General features: G+C 34.5%; 1 protein-coding gene across 2 annotated transcripts in view; it reads right to left on the minus strand.

Moving 5' to 3' along the window:
* Positions 1-19378, minus strand: part of LOC149806828 (3'-5' exoribonuclease HELZ2-like) — a 32991-nt gene extending 13613 nt beyond the window's left edge. Inside the window, exons 1-13 of one of the 2 annotated variants that reach the window (XM_089958198.1) lie at positions 19206-19378; positions 16936-16959; positions 15390-16340; positions 14792-14983; positions 13104-13143; positions 12287-12387; positions 11372-11575; positions 8756-8792; positions 8312-8436; positions 7223-7354; positions 6182-6242; positions 1550-5237; positions 797-882 (exon numbers count right to left, since the gene is read on the minus strand). In XM_089958198.1, coding sequence (XP_089814324.1) covers positions 797-882; positions 1550-5237; positions 6182-6242; positions 7223-7354; positions 8312-8436; positions 8756-8792; positions 11372-11575; positions 12287-12387; positions 13104-13143; positions 14792-14983; positions 15390-16073 — 5350 coding nt within the window. In that variant the 5' untranslated portion in view covers positions 16074-16340; positions 16936-16959; positions 19206-19378. The remainder of the gene's footprint in view (positions 1-796; positions 883-1549; positions 5238-6181; positions 6243-7222; positions 7355-8311; positions 8437-8755; positions 8793-11371; positions 11576-12286; positions 12388-13103; positions 13144-14791; positions 14984-15389; positions 16341-16935; positions 16960-19205) is intronic. The other variant, XM_089958202.1, reaches the window with a different exon arrangement.
* Positions 19379-21309: the final 1931 nt, after the last annotated feature.

The following is a 21309-nucleotide window of genomic DNA, read 5'->3' on the forward strand; positions in this document are numbered from 1 at the left end:
AGGGGCCGATACGGATGGAACTGTTCCTAGACACAGTAAATGGTATTTAACTCGATAGGAATAAAGATGGTATAAAAAAGTGAACTGGAGCGTCTAATTTAAAAAAATGTTAGACCTTATGCTTAAAATAAAATCTTTAAAAATGAAGAATTAAGCAGAATTAAAGACAACATTATTTAAGAATGTGCATGTCTTACAATTTAATAAATGTAATTATCATAATGTGAGACCCACTATGTTCACTATCGTCCTGACGCGTGGCTGGTGAAAATCAGTTTGTGACAACAAAACAATAGCCAGCGTCGTCAAATAATCAAGTACAAGGGCTGCGTCCAATATTGGATTTATCATTATTTAACTGCATTCTTTTTCATGAATTTTTAAAACAGACGAAACCAAAACAAAATAAATTCCTTCAACTATGAGTTTTAATAATACTTTTAAAACTGAAAATATTTAAGGTTGATTGAGGACAAGGCAAATATAAATCTGTTAAGGTTTAAATTAATGAAAATGCGAGTATGAACAAGGAACTACATCAATATATTTCAAGATTGCGAGACGGATATGGTAAGCTCGATGAGTTCGTGCTTCGATGCTAGTATACTTGTCAATAAACACAATAGGGTAATGTCTATGAATCCATTTACAAGTCCACCCTTGACCAAAAACAGGTTTTATTCGGAGCAGACTTGCAGATACATATACTTTCATACAGATAACTACATGAAACTACCTGCTTGCCAGACAAACAAGGAATTATTGATGAAAGAAGACACTATCTGTATAGACCTACCTAAATTAGGTACTTTTTTGTTCAAAGCGATTCTCTTTGCCAGTTTACTCGATTTGTTGAGACACTTTAAATATATTTCGGTTCGCCTGAAATATGGAACAAACCTATAACACCTATAAGGCTTAATATTAACAATTACACACACACACACACACACACACACACACACATATATATATATATATATATATATATATATATATATATATATATATATATATATATATATATATATATATATATAAGTACGTATAATTAAAGGTATGCATAACTTCAGGTTTTCCAGAATTGATATATACCTATTTGAAGAAACCACAAACTAATATTTTCTTTAAAGCAACGAGATATGTTCCACAAAAACTTACTATGACATTCTCCACCATTTGTGCTGTCTGTGGTGCTTTCTACGTGTAATAATTCCCTGAAATTTTTAGAACTGCGAAACTCTTTATCATATTTCAGCCTATTATGCGACATTCATGTTCATTTTCATGAGACAAAATGGAATCATTTTCTTTGTTAGAACATGAAAGAATCAATGGAAACCATATTATACGACATGAGCATTATATGCGATAAAAATAGTTATGAAACTGAGAATAAATATGATACCATGTTTATGATTGGCACCCTTTTAGTAGCCGCAATATATTAACTCCATCAACGTCAGAATATGTATGTAGTAAACAAATCATATTTGGTATTGAACTATCTCTGATGTTTTTGTATTAATATTTGTACATGTTTACGCACCTATCAACATCGGATTTCATAAGTAGTTCCACTGTGCACCTTTCCACTCTCACGTTTTCGGGAAAGGAACTTAACGGATGAATCTGAAAATCGACAGATATCTCATCCGCACGTTTTCTCTTCCGAACATTTGTAATCTGACCATGAGTCACCCTGATGGAACTAGGAGTCAGACTCTCATTTACGGCAGGCTCTGCATGTCTTATACACAGCCAGTCGTGAGAAGTAATGGCATTTTCTTCTTGGCTCTCACTATCCCCGTCTTCATCCGTTTCCTCTGCCAAACCATACGCTTCACGACCGCTGATTTCTATATTACGCTCGAAACAAAATTCAGTTTTTAGTCTAAATTGTCCTTTAACCTCTGAAAATCGTACAGGGAGGTTGTTTATTGTGAAACCTCCTTCATTGTGTAAGGCAGTAGTTGCTGCTTCCATCAAAACAAGGGGAAGCCATCTATCTAGATATTCTTTCTCGTTGTCATATCTTTCCATTGTTGGCTTCGTTGAATATCGAAAAAGCCATTTAACCGGATCGTCTGCATGCTGTAGACAACACTTCACATTTCTGGTGACGTCATAGAGCTGAGGACATGGCACAAGAATTCCTTTTCGTGCAATTGCTGTCATTTGAACCTTCACGACTTGTCCATGTGAAAACGTAGTGCTGAACCTGGAATAGGGCTGTATCATTTTTGAGTCACATGTTTCCGTGCTGACATCTTCTACAGTATCATAGGAGCTGGGCAGAGTATAAAGTCCTGGTGTGATATTCTTCAACGCATCCGAAATCTCATTTGCATTTCCTTTAAATGCTGAATGCAAAGCACGTACCCAGTCTTTCTTTGGCACGTAAACCACATGCTGATTTGGGTCTATCCTTGAGATTTGCCTCTTGACTGATGAGGAGGAACGATAAGTATGATACAGGCGTTTCTGCCATTCAACCGTTACAATCTCTCGATCTGTTTGTGTGTCTTTCGTGAAAATCGGTTTTGAGCTTATGTCCAGTAAGCTGAAAGGCAACTCGCGAAAGCTTCGCTGAACAAACTTTAATGCTGGAGCGCAGAAGTTTACACTCGTTTCTGTAACGTCATCAATGATGCAATAGTAACTTGACGGTTTTTGTTTTAGTTTTTCTGCGATTGCCAAAGATTTGCAATTCTTCTGGTAGGACTTTGCTTTCTGTGCTGTGGTATTTATTCTCAAACACAATTCCTCTACTTCTTTCTGGGTGTAAACTGCTGACTTACCATCGATAACACAGTGAAGCAGTCTGTGGACAATCTGATCAATATATCTTCGGATTGGAGACGTAAAATGTGTATAGGGAAACATTTCTAAGGTGTAATGTTTCCCTTCTTTTGATTTGTTCTTCAATGATCCAGAGCATCTGTAATCAGCATGTTCCTGAATTTGAAACCATTCCTGACGCGCTAAGCATTGTAAGGGATGCAGTTCGTCCGTTCTCATATATTTCAAAGCTTTTGAACTGTATGCACTGGTCAATGTCTCAAAAACGTTTTGCTGCACAGCAATCAAATGCTTTGAATTGAGTTTTTGTGTTGCCCCTAAAGAAACTGTTCTGTAATTTGCAATACGTCTATCCTGAAGGAAAAACAGCAAATCCACAATTCTCTCCTGTCTCTTCAACCATTTTTGCAACTCTTCTTCTGGAGGTGGGTTCTGGCATCGAAGTGGTACCAGGTTGGGAAACTTTTTTAGCAAGATATCAGCAACTGTTTTATTGGCAAGAACCATGAATTCTTCAACGAGATAGTGTGCCTCAAGAGTCTCAGACAATAAATCGTCATCAATTTCTTCATCCCATTCAAAATTCATGTCATACATCGAATTTCCAAGCCTTCGTTTCCTCCTAAATGTAGAGAGCTTAAAAAGAATATCTATATCATCTCGTATACTTTGATCGGACTCTGCGCTATTTCCATTGATGATGTCCTGAACCTCTCGGTAGGTTAGCCTCCTTGAAGAGCTAATGATAGATTTTTCTATCAATGGCGGTTCTACTACTTCTCCGTCCTTTGACATGTAAAAGAACAATGATATGCATAATCTGCATTTTCCAGGTAAAAGGCTGCATAGATTCTGGCTAAACGGTTCGGGTAGCATATGATGTGGACTCTTCACTCCGGAATAAAATGTTGTTGAACGCTGTTGTGCTTCCATATCGACTGGATCCCCTTTCTGAAGAAAAGCCGTTACGTCTGATATATGAACGCCCACTCGAAAGCGACCATCCACTTTCTCTACACTGAGAGCATCATCAAGATCTTTTGAGTTTGGAGGATCGATCGTAAATATTTTTACATTTGTTAAATCTTTTCGTCCTGTTCTCAACGCGTCTGTTGGTTCAGCATTCGCATTTCTGCTCATGACGCTTTCGACACGTTTCACAGTTTGAGAACTGTAAAGTCCAGGAACTTCGTACTGAATGTCTAGCAGATGGACTCCAGAGTCAAGGTCCTCGGCACAGCGTAGGACCTTTATCACAGCTCCTCTTGGATATATGTGTCGCCTTGTCCATCCTATATAAACAACGAGAAACACATAGCTGTTTCGCGCTTCCGGTGAGACGTGAATCAAGTTTTGAAACTCTAGCGTTTCCGACACAGGATTATAGTTATATATTTCAACTTTATATTTCTTTACTTTTGGACATGTACGCAAAATATTTTTGTTTAGTACATGAATTTTTGGCAGTGTCTTACAAAGTGGCCTCATTAAGTGGCTTTCCATATCATCCATCGTACACACATATAGTGGGTGCTTTATGTTTTCTTTTCGATTTCTTTGACTTGTTCTTATGACCTTGCCAAATGTTTTTCCTTCTTGTGTCACTGGTTCGTCCCTGTCGATGATTTCAACCCACACTCTGTCACCGCTGAAGGCCTGTCCTGCTTTTGATCTCCCAAGTATCTCAATTTTTCGTATGTTATCATTTTGATTCATAGGTGTGCAATATGCCACGTGCGAAGACTCAATCTGGAGGATGCATTCTTTGTATCGATTAGGATGCTCTCTACGTTTCCTTAAGACCTCCTCTTCTGAAATTTCGTCTTCATAAAAGTTTTGCTGATGTGATCTATCGTTAAAACTTTTCAAGAAGTCTTCGTCAAGCTTGATGCCGTTTTGAAGCAATGCTACAGTATTCATTGTTTCATCAGCTTTGCTATCGCTTTGTTCACTGAAGAACATTCGACTTCTTTCAAAATAGGACTCTTCCGTTGAATCAATTTCAATTTGGTCCTCAACCTGCAAGTCTTCCCTAGATGAATCAAAGTTTGAATAAATGTTATCAGAACTACAATTGATATGGTCATCTTCAGACTCAGACCAGTGTACAGAGTCATCGTGTTCGATATTCAAAGAGATCGATCGTTGCCGGAGATCACTGCATGTACTTGCTTTAGATGAGTGCCTTTGTCTCCTTCTGCGCCTTGCATTCCTTGATTGAACAGGAGTGCTTATTTCCGAATGTGAGCTTGAAATATCCAATTCATTACCAAGACTCTCTTTGCTAGAACTAGAACTGTCATACATTATTTTTGACCCGTTATTGAATTCTAATGATTCATGTGTGCTAGACTTTGCCAAATCATGTCCTTCTGTTGAAGTAGTCTTTGAGACATTAGTTTCAATAGCTTTTGGTGACTTCTCTCTCCGCTTTGCTGCAAAAATAGAATAGATTGCAAAATTAACCAGAATTGTAATTAAAATCTGGAGTGATGCCGCATATTCTATAAGCACGCTCTTCCAAGTATTCCATCCCCTTTTCGCAACACTCACTCCATAGTCGTTCACTAGTAGTGGATGAAAATTTTAATATACCCACTGACTAGGACGAACTACTTGTGCCTTAATCAAATCCCGAAATGTGATTTCTCTATCTCGAGCAGTCTGGGAAGAGTTGCTACGCATGCGTACAAGTATACAAGAAAGCACATACAGCACAGAATGATATGAAACTGGGGAAATTTTAATTTTCTCAGAAACAAAACAGGTAATAAAAAAAAGTTGTCCTGTGTGCTTCTAGTATGAAAATTCAGTAACTCTGCAACATAGAGGAATTGTAATGTAATATATAGGTCGTCCAGTAATGTAATAGTGTAAATGTATTCATTCATCATATAAAATATTTGCACTATTAAGTATATTGGCTTTTAAATGGACTTAAAAGTGTCTGTCTGTCGGTTCCAGGCTTACAGTCTTTTGCCTCTCGAATAAAAAATATCCAGGCGCTTACAAATAAATTGCCACGCAACTCTACGCACGTGACAGCGACTCGTGTAGAACATGGTATGCATCTCAGAATGTAAAGTAGAATATATGTACCTAACATGAAGGTTTCCTGGTAAGTTTTTAGTGATTTAGAAATTTACATGATTTTTCTAATTCGCTTTAATTTTCAAGATTTCTCCTTCGGTTCATCACCATTGTTACCTTCAGGACAAACTCTAGAAATGTATGTGGGTATGTATTACTTAGAGGCTAAATCTATGTCCATTCAACCTGGATGCTGCACATGTATTCAAATGAAGCACCGAAAAATACCTGCCGAAGGAACAAATATTCAGAATAATTTGTAATGAAAATGCAATTATAAAATACGCACGCCTGTGTCTCTTGGGTCTCCTCAGATGTGTACTTTTTGCATCCTCAGCTCTTTGTTTTTCCTAAGCATTAAAAAAGAATAAAAACAGTAGTATAACCCACAACTTTCAAATTGGCCAGTATAGACACATCTTGAAATTTCGAATAAATGCATATAATGCAATCAACCCAGATGCAATTAAATCAACTCTTTCTTCAAATGATATACTTAATGAATTATGCCGTCAGTGCATGTTTTGACGATATCCTTTTAGCACAAGTCAGATAATATACGTTTGTTTCCTTTTGCTATAATTAAAGATGTTATGTACCGTATGTAAGTTTTCTCGTGCGTAGGATGTACTTTCAGTGTTGATTACAACTCAGCTGACGTCTTTTAAGTATATAAAGAAAGTCATCTGACCTTTCAGAAATGTTCGGTCGCTGTCAATTGCGTCTTCATCTTGAGAGCACGTGTTGTTGAACTTACCATATGCAAGCAATTAATAATAAAACCTAGATATAACGTATTACAACAAATTTGAAATGATACAGACATACTTAATGGTACAATTATTTCTTATGCTAATACTATCTGCAAAATGTAATCAAAGCTTATTAACACATGTAGCATGTCAACAAATATATTTTATTGTACACCACAGTGCGGGCATATGCAGCTTCCTCCAAGCCGCGAGCCGAATAGCGATTTTTAAATGTACCCGTGTGACGTAAACCTATATTGATAAAATCAGATAGTAGGTCTAGGCTGCACGTGCCCGCCATAGTGCAAATTTGAGAAATCCCATAACATCTATAAAGTATTTACAATATTGTTCGAATAATTACGAATAAACAAAATACATGTCAAGTATTACTCTTAACATCATGGCATCTTAGAAAATTACCTTTATGAAACTTTAAATAATTTATTAATCCAAGTTATATTTTTAAATTACATTTATTTTTATCTACTTAACTAGTGTTTACTATTGTAATAACATATACATTGCTACAACAAAAATCGTAATTTAAAGTTGGTTATACATTTAAATTTTTGTACCTGTACGTCTTGGCCAACATTCGTACCAATCAACCATTCAGACGAATCATTCTCCTTATTTTCCTCTTGTTGATCAAGTTTGTTTTGCAAGTCACTTATGAGATCTTGTACTTTATGTCTGTCTTCTGTAGACTGGAAGAAAATATATATAAAAAAATATGCGCTTTCAATGGTGTCGTTTGATTTGAGTGGGAACATTTGTTTCAAGTTCAAATTTGGCATTACTGCAGTACGCTGGTGTACGAGTTGAGACATGATATCACATCAACAGTAGAATGCAGAACTTTTAAAACTTTCCATCTTGTAAATATTGAGATGTATTCTACTCTTGTTTTTGCAAATACATCCCCGTGTACGCCATATTGTTTGCTACCGTACACAAATAAGTGAACATCCCAATCTGGTTCAGCTTTCGTTTCCTAACTACGCCTTTTATTCCCTGATTCCAGGAACATGCAGTGAAAGTAATGGACATTTATTTTACTATTTTACTTTAGTAAAATGAAATTATCATGATTAACTTAATAATGCGTGCTTGGCAGGTGCGACACGCAGAGCATGTTTGTAACCTTTAGTATCTACTTTTAATTCCCTCCTATTTTACGAACAACTTCTTCATGTTATGTGAGTTATTATCATAAAATTGTAGTTATCTATCACTACAGAGGATGTTTACTAAGGTGTGTTCATTTTGAGATACTACATGCAACACGAAACGTCTTAACATTATGGCATTATATATATATATATATATATATATATATATATATATATATATATATATATATATATATATATATATATATATATATATTACTGACGAAAACACATCTACATAATAAGAGAAAAACGCAGGTCGTCAAAAAGTACTAGAATTTGATTTTTTTTTTAAATTCTTACAATATTCAAACTTATTTGGCATTCTATAGTATAATTTGTATCGACTGCGACTGTACAGGTTTGAGGATCTTTTGTTAGGATATAGCTTAGGAAATTAATTTCTTTAACAAACACAATCAGCTCAAGGTCTCTTGAACTAAATAATATGTTCTTTCGCAAGAATGATAGACATAAATAAACAATTCTCACTTTGCAACAGCCCAAAGCACTTTCCGCTTTTTTCAGCGCAGTATCGTATTTCTTCATTTCCTTCAAGGACAAGGTCCACAGGTGTAGAGCAGAGAAGCAATCATAGTCACTTAGTTCCTCCAGAACTAAAATACAATATACAAAGGTAATGTATTTGTAGATGATAGTTATGTTTTAAAAATTTTATTAGAAAGTGTACCAATGCAACAATACAATCAAAATGGACATACAAAGCATATATATATATATATATATATATATATATATATATATATATATATATATATATATATATATATATAGTAAATGTATTCTTGTTTATACGCTATTCGGGATACATACATATACCCTAAAAGGTATAACTTGTTAATTAGGACTTGCACTATTCTATCGTCTATCCACACAGACAGACATGCATACTTTCATGTATATATAAGTACATACCGACTTTGCAATTCGTAATAGCAGCTTGGAAATCCCTCTGAAAAATGACATGGAATTCAATTATATTTATGTAACAATTTCAGCAATATCTTGGACCTGTTGACTAGTCATAAACACATGTTAGACGAATTAATCATCCAATGTACGTTAATCAATACACTTAAATTTATATTGCTTGTAATTAGCAAATATCTACATCCATATGCTAGTCTATTAATATTGTCTACAATATGTTACTTTTCATTCACATCATATTATACTATCAATTCTGTATTTACATTAATATCTAATCACAAAACAAATCAAGTTTGTCATAAATTCTTAAGAATTCAAATTCGATAATTCCCAGAATCTTGTATTAAAGAATATATATGTCAGCGTGATATTAAGTTTGTTAATTAATTAGTTTGCCCATTTTCCATGTAAATTTATTAATAAATGAGATCAAAGACACATCAAACTGTACATCAATTGCAGATTATTTGAAGAGGGTGGGTAGTCTTTCTCTTTTATGAAGCTTTTATTAAATAAAGTTTTGATATTCGTCCCTATAATATCATAAGGAAATTACATATAATTTTGATTATAGGACATGTAATTATGTATAATGCTGTTAACTAATGGGTACATACATCTGCGGTAACATACTATCTACCACTGGGTGCAAGCAGTCAACGTGGTCCACTATTTACTACTGAGTACATGCAGCTGACATGTTATACTATTTACTATTGAGTACATACATCTGACATGATGTACTATTAACTACTGAGTACATACATCTGACATGGTACAGTATTTACTATTGAGTACATGCATCTGACATGATATACTATTAACTACTGAGTACATGCATCTGATATGATATACTATTAACTACTGAGTACATACATCTTACATGATAAAGTATTTACTATTGAGTACATACGTCTGACATGGTATAGCATTTACTATTGAGTACATGCATCTGACATCATATACTATTTACTACTGAGTACATACATCTGATATCATATACTATTTACTACTGAATACATACATCTTAGATGATAAAGTATTTACTATTGAGTACATACGTCTGACATGGTATAGCATTTACTATTGAGTACATGCATCTGACATCATATACTATTTACTACTGAGCACATACATCTGACATGGTATAATATTACTACTGAGCACATACATCTGACATGGTATAATATTACTACTGAGTACATACATCTGACATGGTATAGTATTTACCTCTGAGTAGATACATCTGATAAGATATAGTATTTACTAATGAGTATATACATCTGACATGGTATACTATTTACTACTAAGTACATACATCTGGCGTGGTATAGTATTTAATACTGAGTACAAACATCTGACTTGGTTAAATATGTATTACGTATTACACACATCTGACGTAGTATACTATATACTATTGAGTACATACATCTGACATGGTGTACTATTAACTACTGAGTATATACATATGACATGATATACTATTTACTACTGAGTTCATACATCTGGCATGAGACAGTGTTTACTACTGGGTACATACATCTGACATGGTATAGTATTTACTACTGGGTACATACGTCTGGCATGAGACAGTATTTACTACTGGGTACATAGATCCGACATGGTATAGTATTTACTACTGAGTACATACGTCTGGCATGAGACAGTATTTGCTACTGGGTACATACATCTGACATGATATACTATTTACTACTGAGTACATACATCTAACATGGTATACTATTTACTACTGAGTACATACATCTGATATGGTATAATATGTTCTACTGAGTACATACATCTGACATCATATACTATTTACTACTGAGTACATACATCTGATATGGTATAATATTTACTACTAAGTACATACATCTGGCGTGGTATAGTATTTAATACTGAGTACAAACATCTGACGTGGTTAAATGTGTATTTCTTATTACACACATCTGACGTAGTGTACTATTTACTTCTGAGTACATACATCTGACATGGTATAATATTTACTACTGAATAAATAAATCTGACGTGTCATATTATTTACAACCGAGTACATACAGTAGATGCATCATAACCCACAAGGGTGCCCCGAGTGGCCGGGTGGGCTAAAGCGCTCTCCGTTACGGATCACTGCCATCTCACCTCTGTCTGCGTGGGTTCGAGTCTCAGCCAATGTGGGTATGTGAGAAAGCTTGTCAGTAGCTTCTCGTGGGTCGATTGTTCTTTCCGGGGTTTTCCCGGGTTCTTCCTCCACCATTAAATTTACCGCCATGTATAGCCTATCGTGTGCTGTGTACGCATATGCATGATTTCATGCCGTGATACAAACTAATATGATACGTTTATACGTATATGCATGATTTCATGCCGTGATACAAACTAATATGACACGTTATGCGTTTGAGAGCATAATTATACATATCTGCGGCAGGCAATTTTACATATAATTATAGCTATATAACTGTGCATTGAACTTTACTGATATAACAAACTCCAAGTCAATCTCATCTATCTCTTCCCTGGGGTATTAAAAGAGTTACCCATAGTAACTGATACATATTTAATAATTTTAATGTAGCATTAAACGAAATATCGTCTTACCATTTCATACGTACACACGGCCATGCGAAGGGCCGATCTTTTCATACCGACACTGATACAATCTCTACTCCAGAGCGGATTGCGACCAGAAAATTGGTAGTATCTGAATAGATCACTGGAAACAGCCAAGCATCTTTCCCAAATCTTTTTGTTCTCAAGATTCTCCGAAATAGTTTCGAGTTCTTGTAGAAGCAGTTCCAGCTCCTGACAATGAAATACACCAAAATAATGCTCGTTAAAATCATCATTTATTTAGCAGTAAAACTATTCATTCTTCTACAACTTTTCAAACGTCATTGAAATGAAACCTATTCACCGTAATTTAAGAATTTAAGTTATCAAGAAAATTCAATTGCGATTAGAGTATCCACACATGGGACATCGCACAACGCGTCGTCATATCAAAGTCTACTATTCGTTCTGATTTTGGTTTCATGTAAGCTGAATAGACTCAGATCTGCCAGAGCATTGTGCTAAAATAGATCGGGTCTACGGTGTTGGAAAAAATGTGCAACTCACACAAATAAGAACAATGTGAATCCTTGAAAGTGTGAACAAATGTTAAGGTCTCATCATCGTTACATGTTGTTATACTCTGCCAAACAATCAATTTGTTGAATTTCACGAGAGCAGAGGAAGCTTAGCAGGTAAAGAGACGGGCTCATATGTTAGATGATTTTAAACATTTAATTTTATGTAACATCTCAGTCCAAATTAAAAATGATGGGAAGAAATTAAAGTAGGATAATTACTTGAAGTCCATTAATTTTATAGAAAATGTTGCGAAAATAATGCAAATATATTTTGGAAGCTGCTTATTCTCAGATTAGCCATATTAGTGCACGATTGAAATGGTTTGTCAGAATTAGGAAAATCCTCAAAACAGTATAAAATAAGATGCATATCTCTACTTACTCGTTCACGGAAAGGTATATACATTCCAAACATTAAAGCCCACAATCCGGCGGCTTTAAAGATGTGACCATTTATCTCCCAGTCTGTCTGATATTCCACACCTGATCATGTAAGTAAAATATAATTTTTGTATCTGTCATATTTCACAAACATTAAAACTTTTTTTAAATCTACATGTCAACCAAAAGCGTAAGACATAAAAGTCAAGATATTATACCAAGAATATATTCCAAAGTGTATTTTGATTTTAAAAGTCTAAATGAATTATGTATGGTGAATTCAAGTAACATAACGATATATTTTCCAATATACTCAAGAGCTCGCAAAATTATGCATAAACTAGTAATATTATAATTCTATTTAGCGAAATAGTCACGGTCAGAGTACTTTAAATCGATATAAAGTTAACGGAAAGCCGTTAATGTCGTTAGAGTTATACAGTGATATTACCGTATATACAGACATATAAGTCCGATCCAACTTCAAACAACATACATCAATATGTCTTTGCATAATGCATCGGCTGAACAGACTCGCTGTTGTTTGTAATACTGATGAGTCCAAACAAGCAGCATAGACCCGGATCTTCGGGAGGATATTGGGACGGCAGATCTGTGTCTATACTGTTTGCAGTGAGTTCTGACTTATCAGCAAATATATACCGTATCATCTAAATTACGTCCCTGACTTTTCGACAATTTAATAACGAAAGAGTTTTTAACATACAAAATTCCTTTAAACTTTGTAATAATTGTTTGCTCTTATTTTCTGTTGCAAAGCATACCTATGTAATAAACTACTGTAAATAGCAACGTACCTCGATAAAAACTTCTTACTGCAGCACCTATTCTCCCAAGCTGAAAATAATTTCATAATGAGTTGAAAAATGGTCCAATAAAGCAAGTACTTTCGTTATGTCTGAAGATTGGTGCATGTTAATACGAACTCAAGAGAAATCGCTTTATTTCTTAAATATTATTAATTTACACATATTAGGGAACGTATTTCTTCTTCTATCCTATTGTTGCCAGGGAGGGTGAAAGATAGGAACGATTTAGCATCCCACTTGACTGGCACAGCTCGAAAATATTCCGTAAGACGCATTGTTGCTAGTGGTTTCATTTAACGGGTATTATAAGGCGATACTCTCTTAAATGAGATCGAAATTTTGAACACCAGTAAGACAAAAGTGCACCATTTTTTTATTCTGACTCATCTTTCATTTCAGTTTCCCAAAGAGTTCCATATTCTCTATCATTAAATACGTTAAATAGTGTCCCAATGTCATCCGCTTTATTTACCACACAATAGCAGTGTTAGAATGATTTAGTCCCTGGTAAGCTGAAGTCAAAATCTTAGCCTGCGGCCGGAGATGAATATGAAAGATTGGTCTCATATGCATTCCCCAGACTTCCGGGACTTCTTGTACGTAATAAAATAAAAGGAGGTACTGTATTATACTGATACATAGATTACGAAAATATAATAGCGGTGCTTCAAAAGACGCAACCGTCGTGCAGGAAAATACGTTGTTGCGAAAGTATCTTATTTATTTAATGTATGGATCATTTATCTTAATTCTGCAACATCTGAACATAAAAAAATAATCTGAACAGAAGAAAATAATATTTAAACATACCTATAAACAAAATAAGTGTATACGGTGAAGACGCTGGTTTATTTTTAACTTCACATTAATATAGGAATGCACATAACAAGCGAAAACATATTTCGAGACAAACAGCATTAATCAATCGCCGCAAGTTTAAAAATTTTCTAAAAGACCTGTTGATAATATATAATTTCAGTAAATATAGAAAGCACATCGCTTTTACAATTTTTCAGTCATATTGCTACGGTGTCTGCATTTTTTAGTTTATAGTGACGTCTAGCACTGTGGCATCATGACGCAGACATGTAGCATCATGACGCAGACATTTAGCATGATGTCCCACCCAGTCACATTATCCTGACACCAGGCCGACCAGTCCTAATACTAACCTCTTAATGCTGAGCGCCAAGCGAGGCAGCTGTTAGTACCATTTTTTTCAAGTCTTTAGTATGACTTAGCCAGTAATGGAACCCACGACATCCCGCATCCAAGGCGCACGCTCTAACCACTAGGCCACCAAGGCGGTTGGAGTTCCCTGGATGAATCGCCTTTGCTATGCGAAAACAATCGGTGTATACGTATACCTGTCTTGCTTGAATATAACATTTGCTGACAGATAACAAAGTTCTATTTGCAGAAAATGTACAGCTAATAATCTCATGAAAAGCAGCATCGGGTATTGGTTAGTTTGATCTGACCCCTCCCAACCGCCACAGAACAGAAAAAGATATAAAAATGTAATAATGCTTCTTGCAGTTTTTATTGCCTTAAGTTATAAAGAGAACAATTAAGGTACACCGGCTCATTATTCCCAATGGTACTGAAAAGGTGCTGAACATGTTATACTATTGTAGATTTTTGTTCAAAACAAGGTGAGACTGTTTAATACTTACGCAAACAAATAGATCAGAGCATGTGTCATACCCCTCTGCTACGACGTTATCTTCTACATTGCCAGCCATATTTTCTAGGGCATTGTAAGCACTAGTTACAAGCTCCCCTGCAAGATCCCTGTTTCCACTTGAAAGATGTTGTCTACCTGTCTCTAAAAGCTCGTAGATTTGTTTTTCATCACTTGTCACCTTCTATATAGAAAATGCAAACGATTGTCTCACGTAAGAAATTGGTTTCATGTTATTTACGGAAGTATCATCATGGGATGTTCTTACTGTGCATTTTGCACTTGCTACATAAACGAAAGGTAAGAGAACAAACTTTCAAAATAATATTGGTACTGGATGAGAATAAGTTATGCATATACATGAGAAATATGATTACTTTATATAACGGAATGCAATGCGTAAATAGGTGTATCAGACTGTATCTATAGTTAGTATATAATAATAGAATATATGTTTGTTGACAGGTTAATAATAGACTTGTTCTGAAAATTACTTCAGAGTTGTTTTAATTCTTCCTTAATTTCGAAATCACGTACGAGATTCTGAGCATTAACATATTTCTTTTAATTTCTACATGTAAGACGTTTACCGTGCTCTTTTTACAGACAGCTGCCTGATTTTCCATTACTTGGACATTTGTTAATGAAGAAGCTGAGTTTCTTGGTTGTCCTTCTAAGCCACCGCATGCGACCATGACGTTGCTGGATTCTGAATCAGTATCATTCAACTGGTCAGTGTCCGAGTTTTTTGCTTTCGGTTGGTGAGTATTATTATCAACAGATATCTTCTTCTCATCTTCTTTGCTAACACCTTCTGCTAGGAAACCTTGCTCTTCTAAAGTTTTGGATTCACCATTTGTCCCAAAGGAATCGCCAGAAATCTTCGTTAAATGAACAGTGTCTTCGAATCTTCGTTGCGGTTTTGGTACACCATCGTCTATATGTGTTTTGTTTACTTCCTGATTTTTTTCTGTTGGGCAGCTGTGGTCATATAATGTGAGTTGTTGATGCAAGGTGATGTGCTCTAAATCATTCCCAGCCACTTCACAGACCTGGATATCATCCATTATAGAAGATGATGATGCTGGTAAAGGAGAGCCGAATACAGAGGAAGCAATGTCGTAAGATGACGGCGAGCTCACCTGGCCCAATGCAGGCTGATCTCTCTTTACAACAACACTGATGTCTGAGTTACACCCTATACTCTGTAGCTTAGATTGAGTGTTTTCAGCCTTTTCTCCTTGAGTTTCTTCAGGATCCTGCTTGACATCCATTATGTGGATAATGACACAAATTGTTTTCAATTCATCTGGTTGTGAATTCTGAGATATTTTTAAACTTCCTGCAGACCTTTAAATTTTCGTTTTAGCCTTTATTTTCCTTCTTCGAATGATATCTCACATACTAAAAGCTAAGATCTCCTATTTCAAATGGAACATCTTGCTACTGACGCATTTTACAGTTTGTCTTCGTTTCACACATTCCTTGGATTATGCAGTATACAAAAATGGGGGACGATCCATATCATCATATTACTTTGTCTGTTTTATGGAAAGGAAAAAAGGATGTAAAATGTTTTATTTTAAATTTATTATCTGTACCCACAAAGGTTACCGTAGTTATAGACTGGACATAAGTTTGCGACTCTTACACAAGGAAAGAACGAAAATAAGAAATAACGAAATTGATATATGCATAATATATCAAATGCAGGTGATGTTAAGTAAAGAACAGCATGTATATAAATTTGTTGAAGTCAAACTTGGCTGCATAACAAACATTAATGCATAAACATAAAGCGTCTTGTGTAATTATGTACATACATTTAACCGACTTTTGTGTTGTTCAAACTTTGCTCAGATTAGTGGATTTCGAGTGCAACATTAATAGCTGGGTTATAATAGGAATCATACAGACTATAACAGGCAACAATCTACTATACATATAAGTACATTAATATGGCATTTCCTTTTAATGGCATTAATTATATTCATCATAAAAGTGTATTATTTATATCACAGTTTAGTGAGAAATATAGAGCTCTTTTTATTTTAATAGAGAACTCTGAACAGTGTACATGAAAAGAAAGCTTGTTACAAACTTGGATATTTGACACAAGGAAGAGACTTATCTTACTTTCGACTATTTTGAGACAATCATCTGAAACAAAAAGCAACAATTGAAACTATAATAGTTTCGTATTGATCATTACAGAATACTGAATGCAAATAAAATTGCAAATCTCATATTCCAGGGTATCATCAACACAAATACACACTCATAAACACATACATTGATGTACTAAGTGAAACTCTTATCATTAACAATGTATTTGATAACGGTTAAGTGTGTTATTTATATTTAAAAATTGATTATCCAAAATTATAGCATGGCCGGTATCGGACACAGCTTAAAGACAAAATTCAGTCACGCGAAACATGAATATTGGTATGGATTAAATAACATTAAACCAGTACAGACAAGCGGTGGCTCGTAACGAAACTGATGTGTTCTTTCGGAAGATATCGTTAACTGAAGCGAAGAACAAACTTTGAATGTAGCATATGCACACATTTCATGTAGTGCGTCTTCTTATAAAAGTGGAATGACTTTCAAGAAGAAACAATTTCGATTTATTTTCCGTTTGAGTTGCCAGAAGAAACCTGTTCTTAATTTCAATTTAAACATCGCATTTGTACTGATATATTTAGTTTTCTTCCATGTATTTATTTGTATATGTATTTATTTATTTATCTCTACATACATGTTAGACTATAAAAGAACGTGCTACATGTAGGTATAAATCCTATGTTTAGCCATTGTTCTCAATCTAACACCCAATCGTGTATTATTAGCTTACAGCAAACCGAATCTATGAGTTATGCAAGCCATCTTCTATAACAGCAGAGAGGGTGGCATATAAATTAGATACAATTGGACCGAACTACATTCAATACCTCTATCTCTCTCTCTCTCTCTCTCTCTCTCACTCTCTCTCTATCTCTCGTGGTGCTTGTGATTCGAAGAAATCGCTGAATGATGTATGTGGTTGTCATGAACACGACACGTTCAGAAATACTGGATCTATTGACGAACCCTATTTTTTGTTATTTGCTTGACATATTTACACTTCAGGAACTGGGTTTTGTTACGTGTAGGTATAAATCCTATGTTTAGCCATTGTGCTCAATCTAACACCCAATCGTGTATTATTAGCTTACAGCAAAACGAATATATGAGTTATGCAAGCAATCTTCTATAGGTAACATATGAGTACCACGTGACCGTACTATTAAGCCGTAAGCAATAACGGCACATATCATGGGCAAAATTTTGTTTGTTTGTCTGATTTTTTAAATATACGTCTGAGATTCTCTCTCTTGCTTATTTATTATAGTAGTTGCTAAGTGGCTGCGAGACAATACAGTAACATTGATTTAGGGTAGTTATGGCGTGAAAATTTGAGCCCGTTTTTACCTTATTTTAGACGGGGTCCAGCACAGGCTGATAATTTTACCCTATAACGTATAACCTGTTATTTTTATAGAAATAATCTATTTGTATGATATAAACAGTTTGTGGTTAATTTTGTCTTTCTCGCTCTAATTAAAAAGGTGAAAAAGAATATCATTGTGCGAAATACGTTACACCTCCTTGGTAATCTAGAATAAGTAATTAATGAGGAAATGTATGTTCTTAAAAACGCAAATCACAACGCTAACAACAGAAACAAATGCTAGAAACAGCGGTATATTCTTTCTGGCGACCAGATATGTGTGTTGTTTTCTGTATTGTGAAAATTAAATTTTTGCGTTTTGATAAATTTCAGGCTTGTGGTTAAATATTGGTTTGTCTGATTTATTTTCAGACGATTTTATGATCTTTTATTTCTTTTCCACTATTCTTACCGACATATTAAAATTAGATTGAACATATTCCAGGATCTTCTTTATTCAACTTGTAAGCACAGGGCATGGTGAGGGCTTTGTTAATATGCCCTCTATTAATTCCGTCGGAGAAGGAAAACAAGTTACTGTCATATTGATTGGCGTTTGTTTATTGACTTTGATGAATACACAGACCCGTATGATTGATTGATAGGCTAGTTGGTTATATTAATGCCACCATAAGGAATAATAGATTTACTTATGCGAAATTAACTTTGGAAAATTTTAGCAATTATTCAAACAAAATGTATGATGTACAAAAAGGACAAAAAGTTAGGCAGACATACAGACGTTTCAATTTAAGAATTCTTTATATTGTAACAAAGCAATGTTTTACAAATGCTACATGTGCAACCTTGGATGTTTCACTTTCACCTCATTCAAATGGCCCACTGAACAAGGTAAGTTTTTCATGTGTTTACGAGAGAGAGAGAGAGAGAGAGAGAGTTTTGATCTTACCTAATTTGAATTCATTGTCCTTCTCATAAACAGGTAGACACTAGCATACGAGCAATTAAATTTTTTACAGATACAATCTTTCACATATTTCCTCTCATCAATCGAATGTTTATTGTTTTCTACCCGAAAACTTACATTCTGTTTCTGCTCTAGATTTAAAACTTGCAATGATCCCGGTATTTGTACTTGTGCAAATTCTTCCGTTTACTGTTTCAAGGCCGACAATATATTACTTATCGGATGTTCCCATAAGTTATTCTTAGTGCTGATGTTATTTTTAATTTTAGAATCGGGGTTCCTTCGTTCTCAGAAAACACAACGACATTTAAATGGAATTCGAAAGTAACTTGTTGACAAAGCAATTGATCCCTTTTGTCCACAGTTTCTTCTTTCCAGGGATCGAGGAATTATCATAATTACTGGGTAATTTAATGAGCTATCAAAAACCTAATGTCAGTGTTTGTATGTGATTTAGTTTTACCATAAATGTGATTTAATACAAAAGCAAAACCATTCTCGTGTCATTTTGATAAAAAACTAGTTGTTGTAGCAGTAGTAGTTGTAGATGTAGCAGTACTAGTAATTGTGAGATCTTAGTTTCAGTACTTTCGTCACGAAATCAAGCCTTACAGCTAAATTTAATAACTGGTAACAGTTGCTGTATATGGTTACAAGTACATGGCAAACATTACACACACACACACACACACACACACACACATATATATATATATATATATATATATATATATATATATATATATATATATATATATATATATATATATATATATATATATGTGTGTGTGTGTGTGTGTGTGTGTGTGTGTGTGTGTGATATTTCTGACACGAAAATCAACTTTGTATTTGGTTCCTTTGAACATATTCTGTGTTCAGATAGGTGATCTGCGCGTCAAAGACATTCGTACGTAACTACGAAACAATTCCTCTAGTTATTATCATTACAAAATTCTATGCAATTATGGAAAAAGGATGTATGAACCTTATTTATATAATGTCAGTTAAATATGATAAAGGTAGGGACTCCGTTAATCTATAATAGCATGTACATTTTCAAAGTGGCAATAATCCAGAAAGGTGCCATTTGTTTCTATTTGAATATTCCTTAATCAATTAGACTTAGATTTGTGAAACTTTTTTGTCATTTAAAAAAAAACTAATTTCGTCATGTTTATGTTGTTACTGAATTTCGGTGACAAGGATGAGTTTTAATAATATAATGGGAAAGAAGAAGACGTACGAAAGAAACAATTGATGCACATTGTTTGTACTCACTGCTTCATCCTTTATTTTAGCATTTGTTACCATCATTTTATGATTCCACTGCAAAGAAGCATGAAGTAAATGAACTAAGACAAAGTCCTAGGTTGGGAAATGTCTATGGCCAAATTGAATATTTCTTCGTTTAATATTTGTGGGGTTATTTTCTTATTTGAACAAAGTGAACCAGGTGAATATGGGTCGCTTTCAAATCTAGTGGTGTACCGGTACACAAAGGCTGAGATGAAATGTTGAGCAGATGAAAATGACTGGATGAAATGCCATTCCCAGAAATTACGTATGATTATTTTTAAGAAAGAATCTATATAGACATTATGTTTTTATGTTGGATCATAGTTTCAGTAAAAAGGAAGCTTTTATTTGTGCGAATTCAAACAGTAAAGCACGACAAAATTAATACATTTGATAATTGTTTAATGAGAAATAAGCAATCATCTCGTTTTAGTTGATTTAAAAGGTTCCCAGTCACGGAGAGAGAGAGAGAGAGAGAGAGAGAGATGTGGGTCTGGTAAACCACGCTTTGCAATCTATAATGTTTGTATTTCCATTCTCATACAAGACATTTAGATTAGGATCTGACAAATATGCTTTAATAATTGTAATGAGCATCAGGAACTTTGTAAGCTGATTTATTCAATTCGTCAATTAATTGAACTCGTCCAGGTGATAGAAATATCAACATAAATTTATCTTAAATTATCTCCATTGAAGCATGACAGCCAGTGTTGACTTGGAATTTGAAAGGCGAAATACAAGCATTGTCCTGTTTCTCTTAATACGCAATGCATTTCTTTTTTTTAAA

The sequence above is a fragment of the Sinohyriopsis cumingii genome, chromosome 1, assembly GCF_028554795.1.
Source record: "Sinohyriopsis cumingii isolate HCF-2022 chromosome 1, ASM2855479v2, whole genome shotgun sequence".
NCBI lineage: Eukaryota > Metazoa > Mollusca > Bivalvia > Unionida > Unionidae > Sinohyriopsis > Sinohyriopsis cumingii.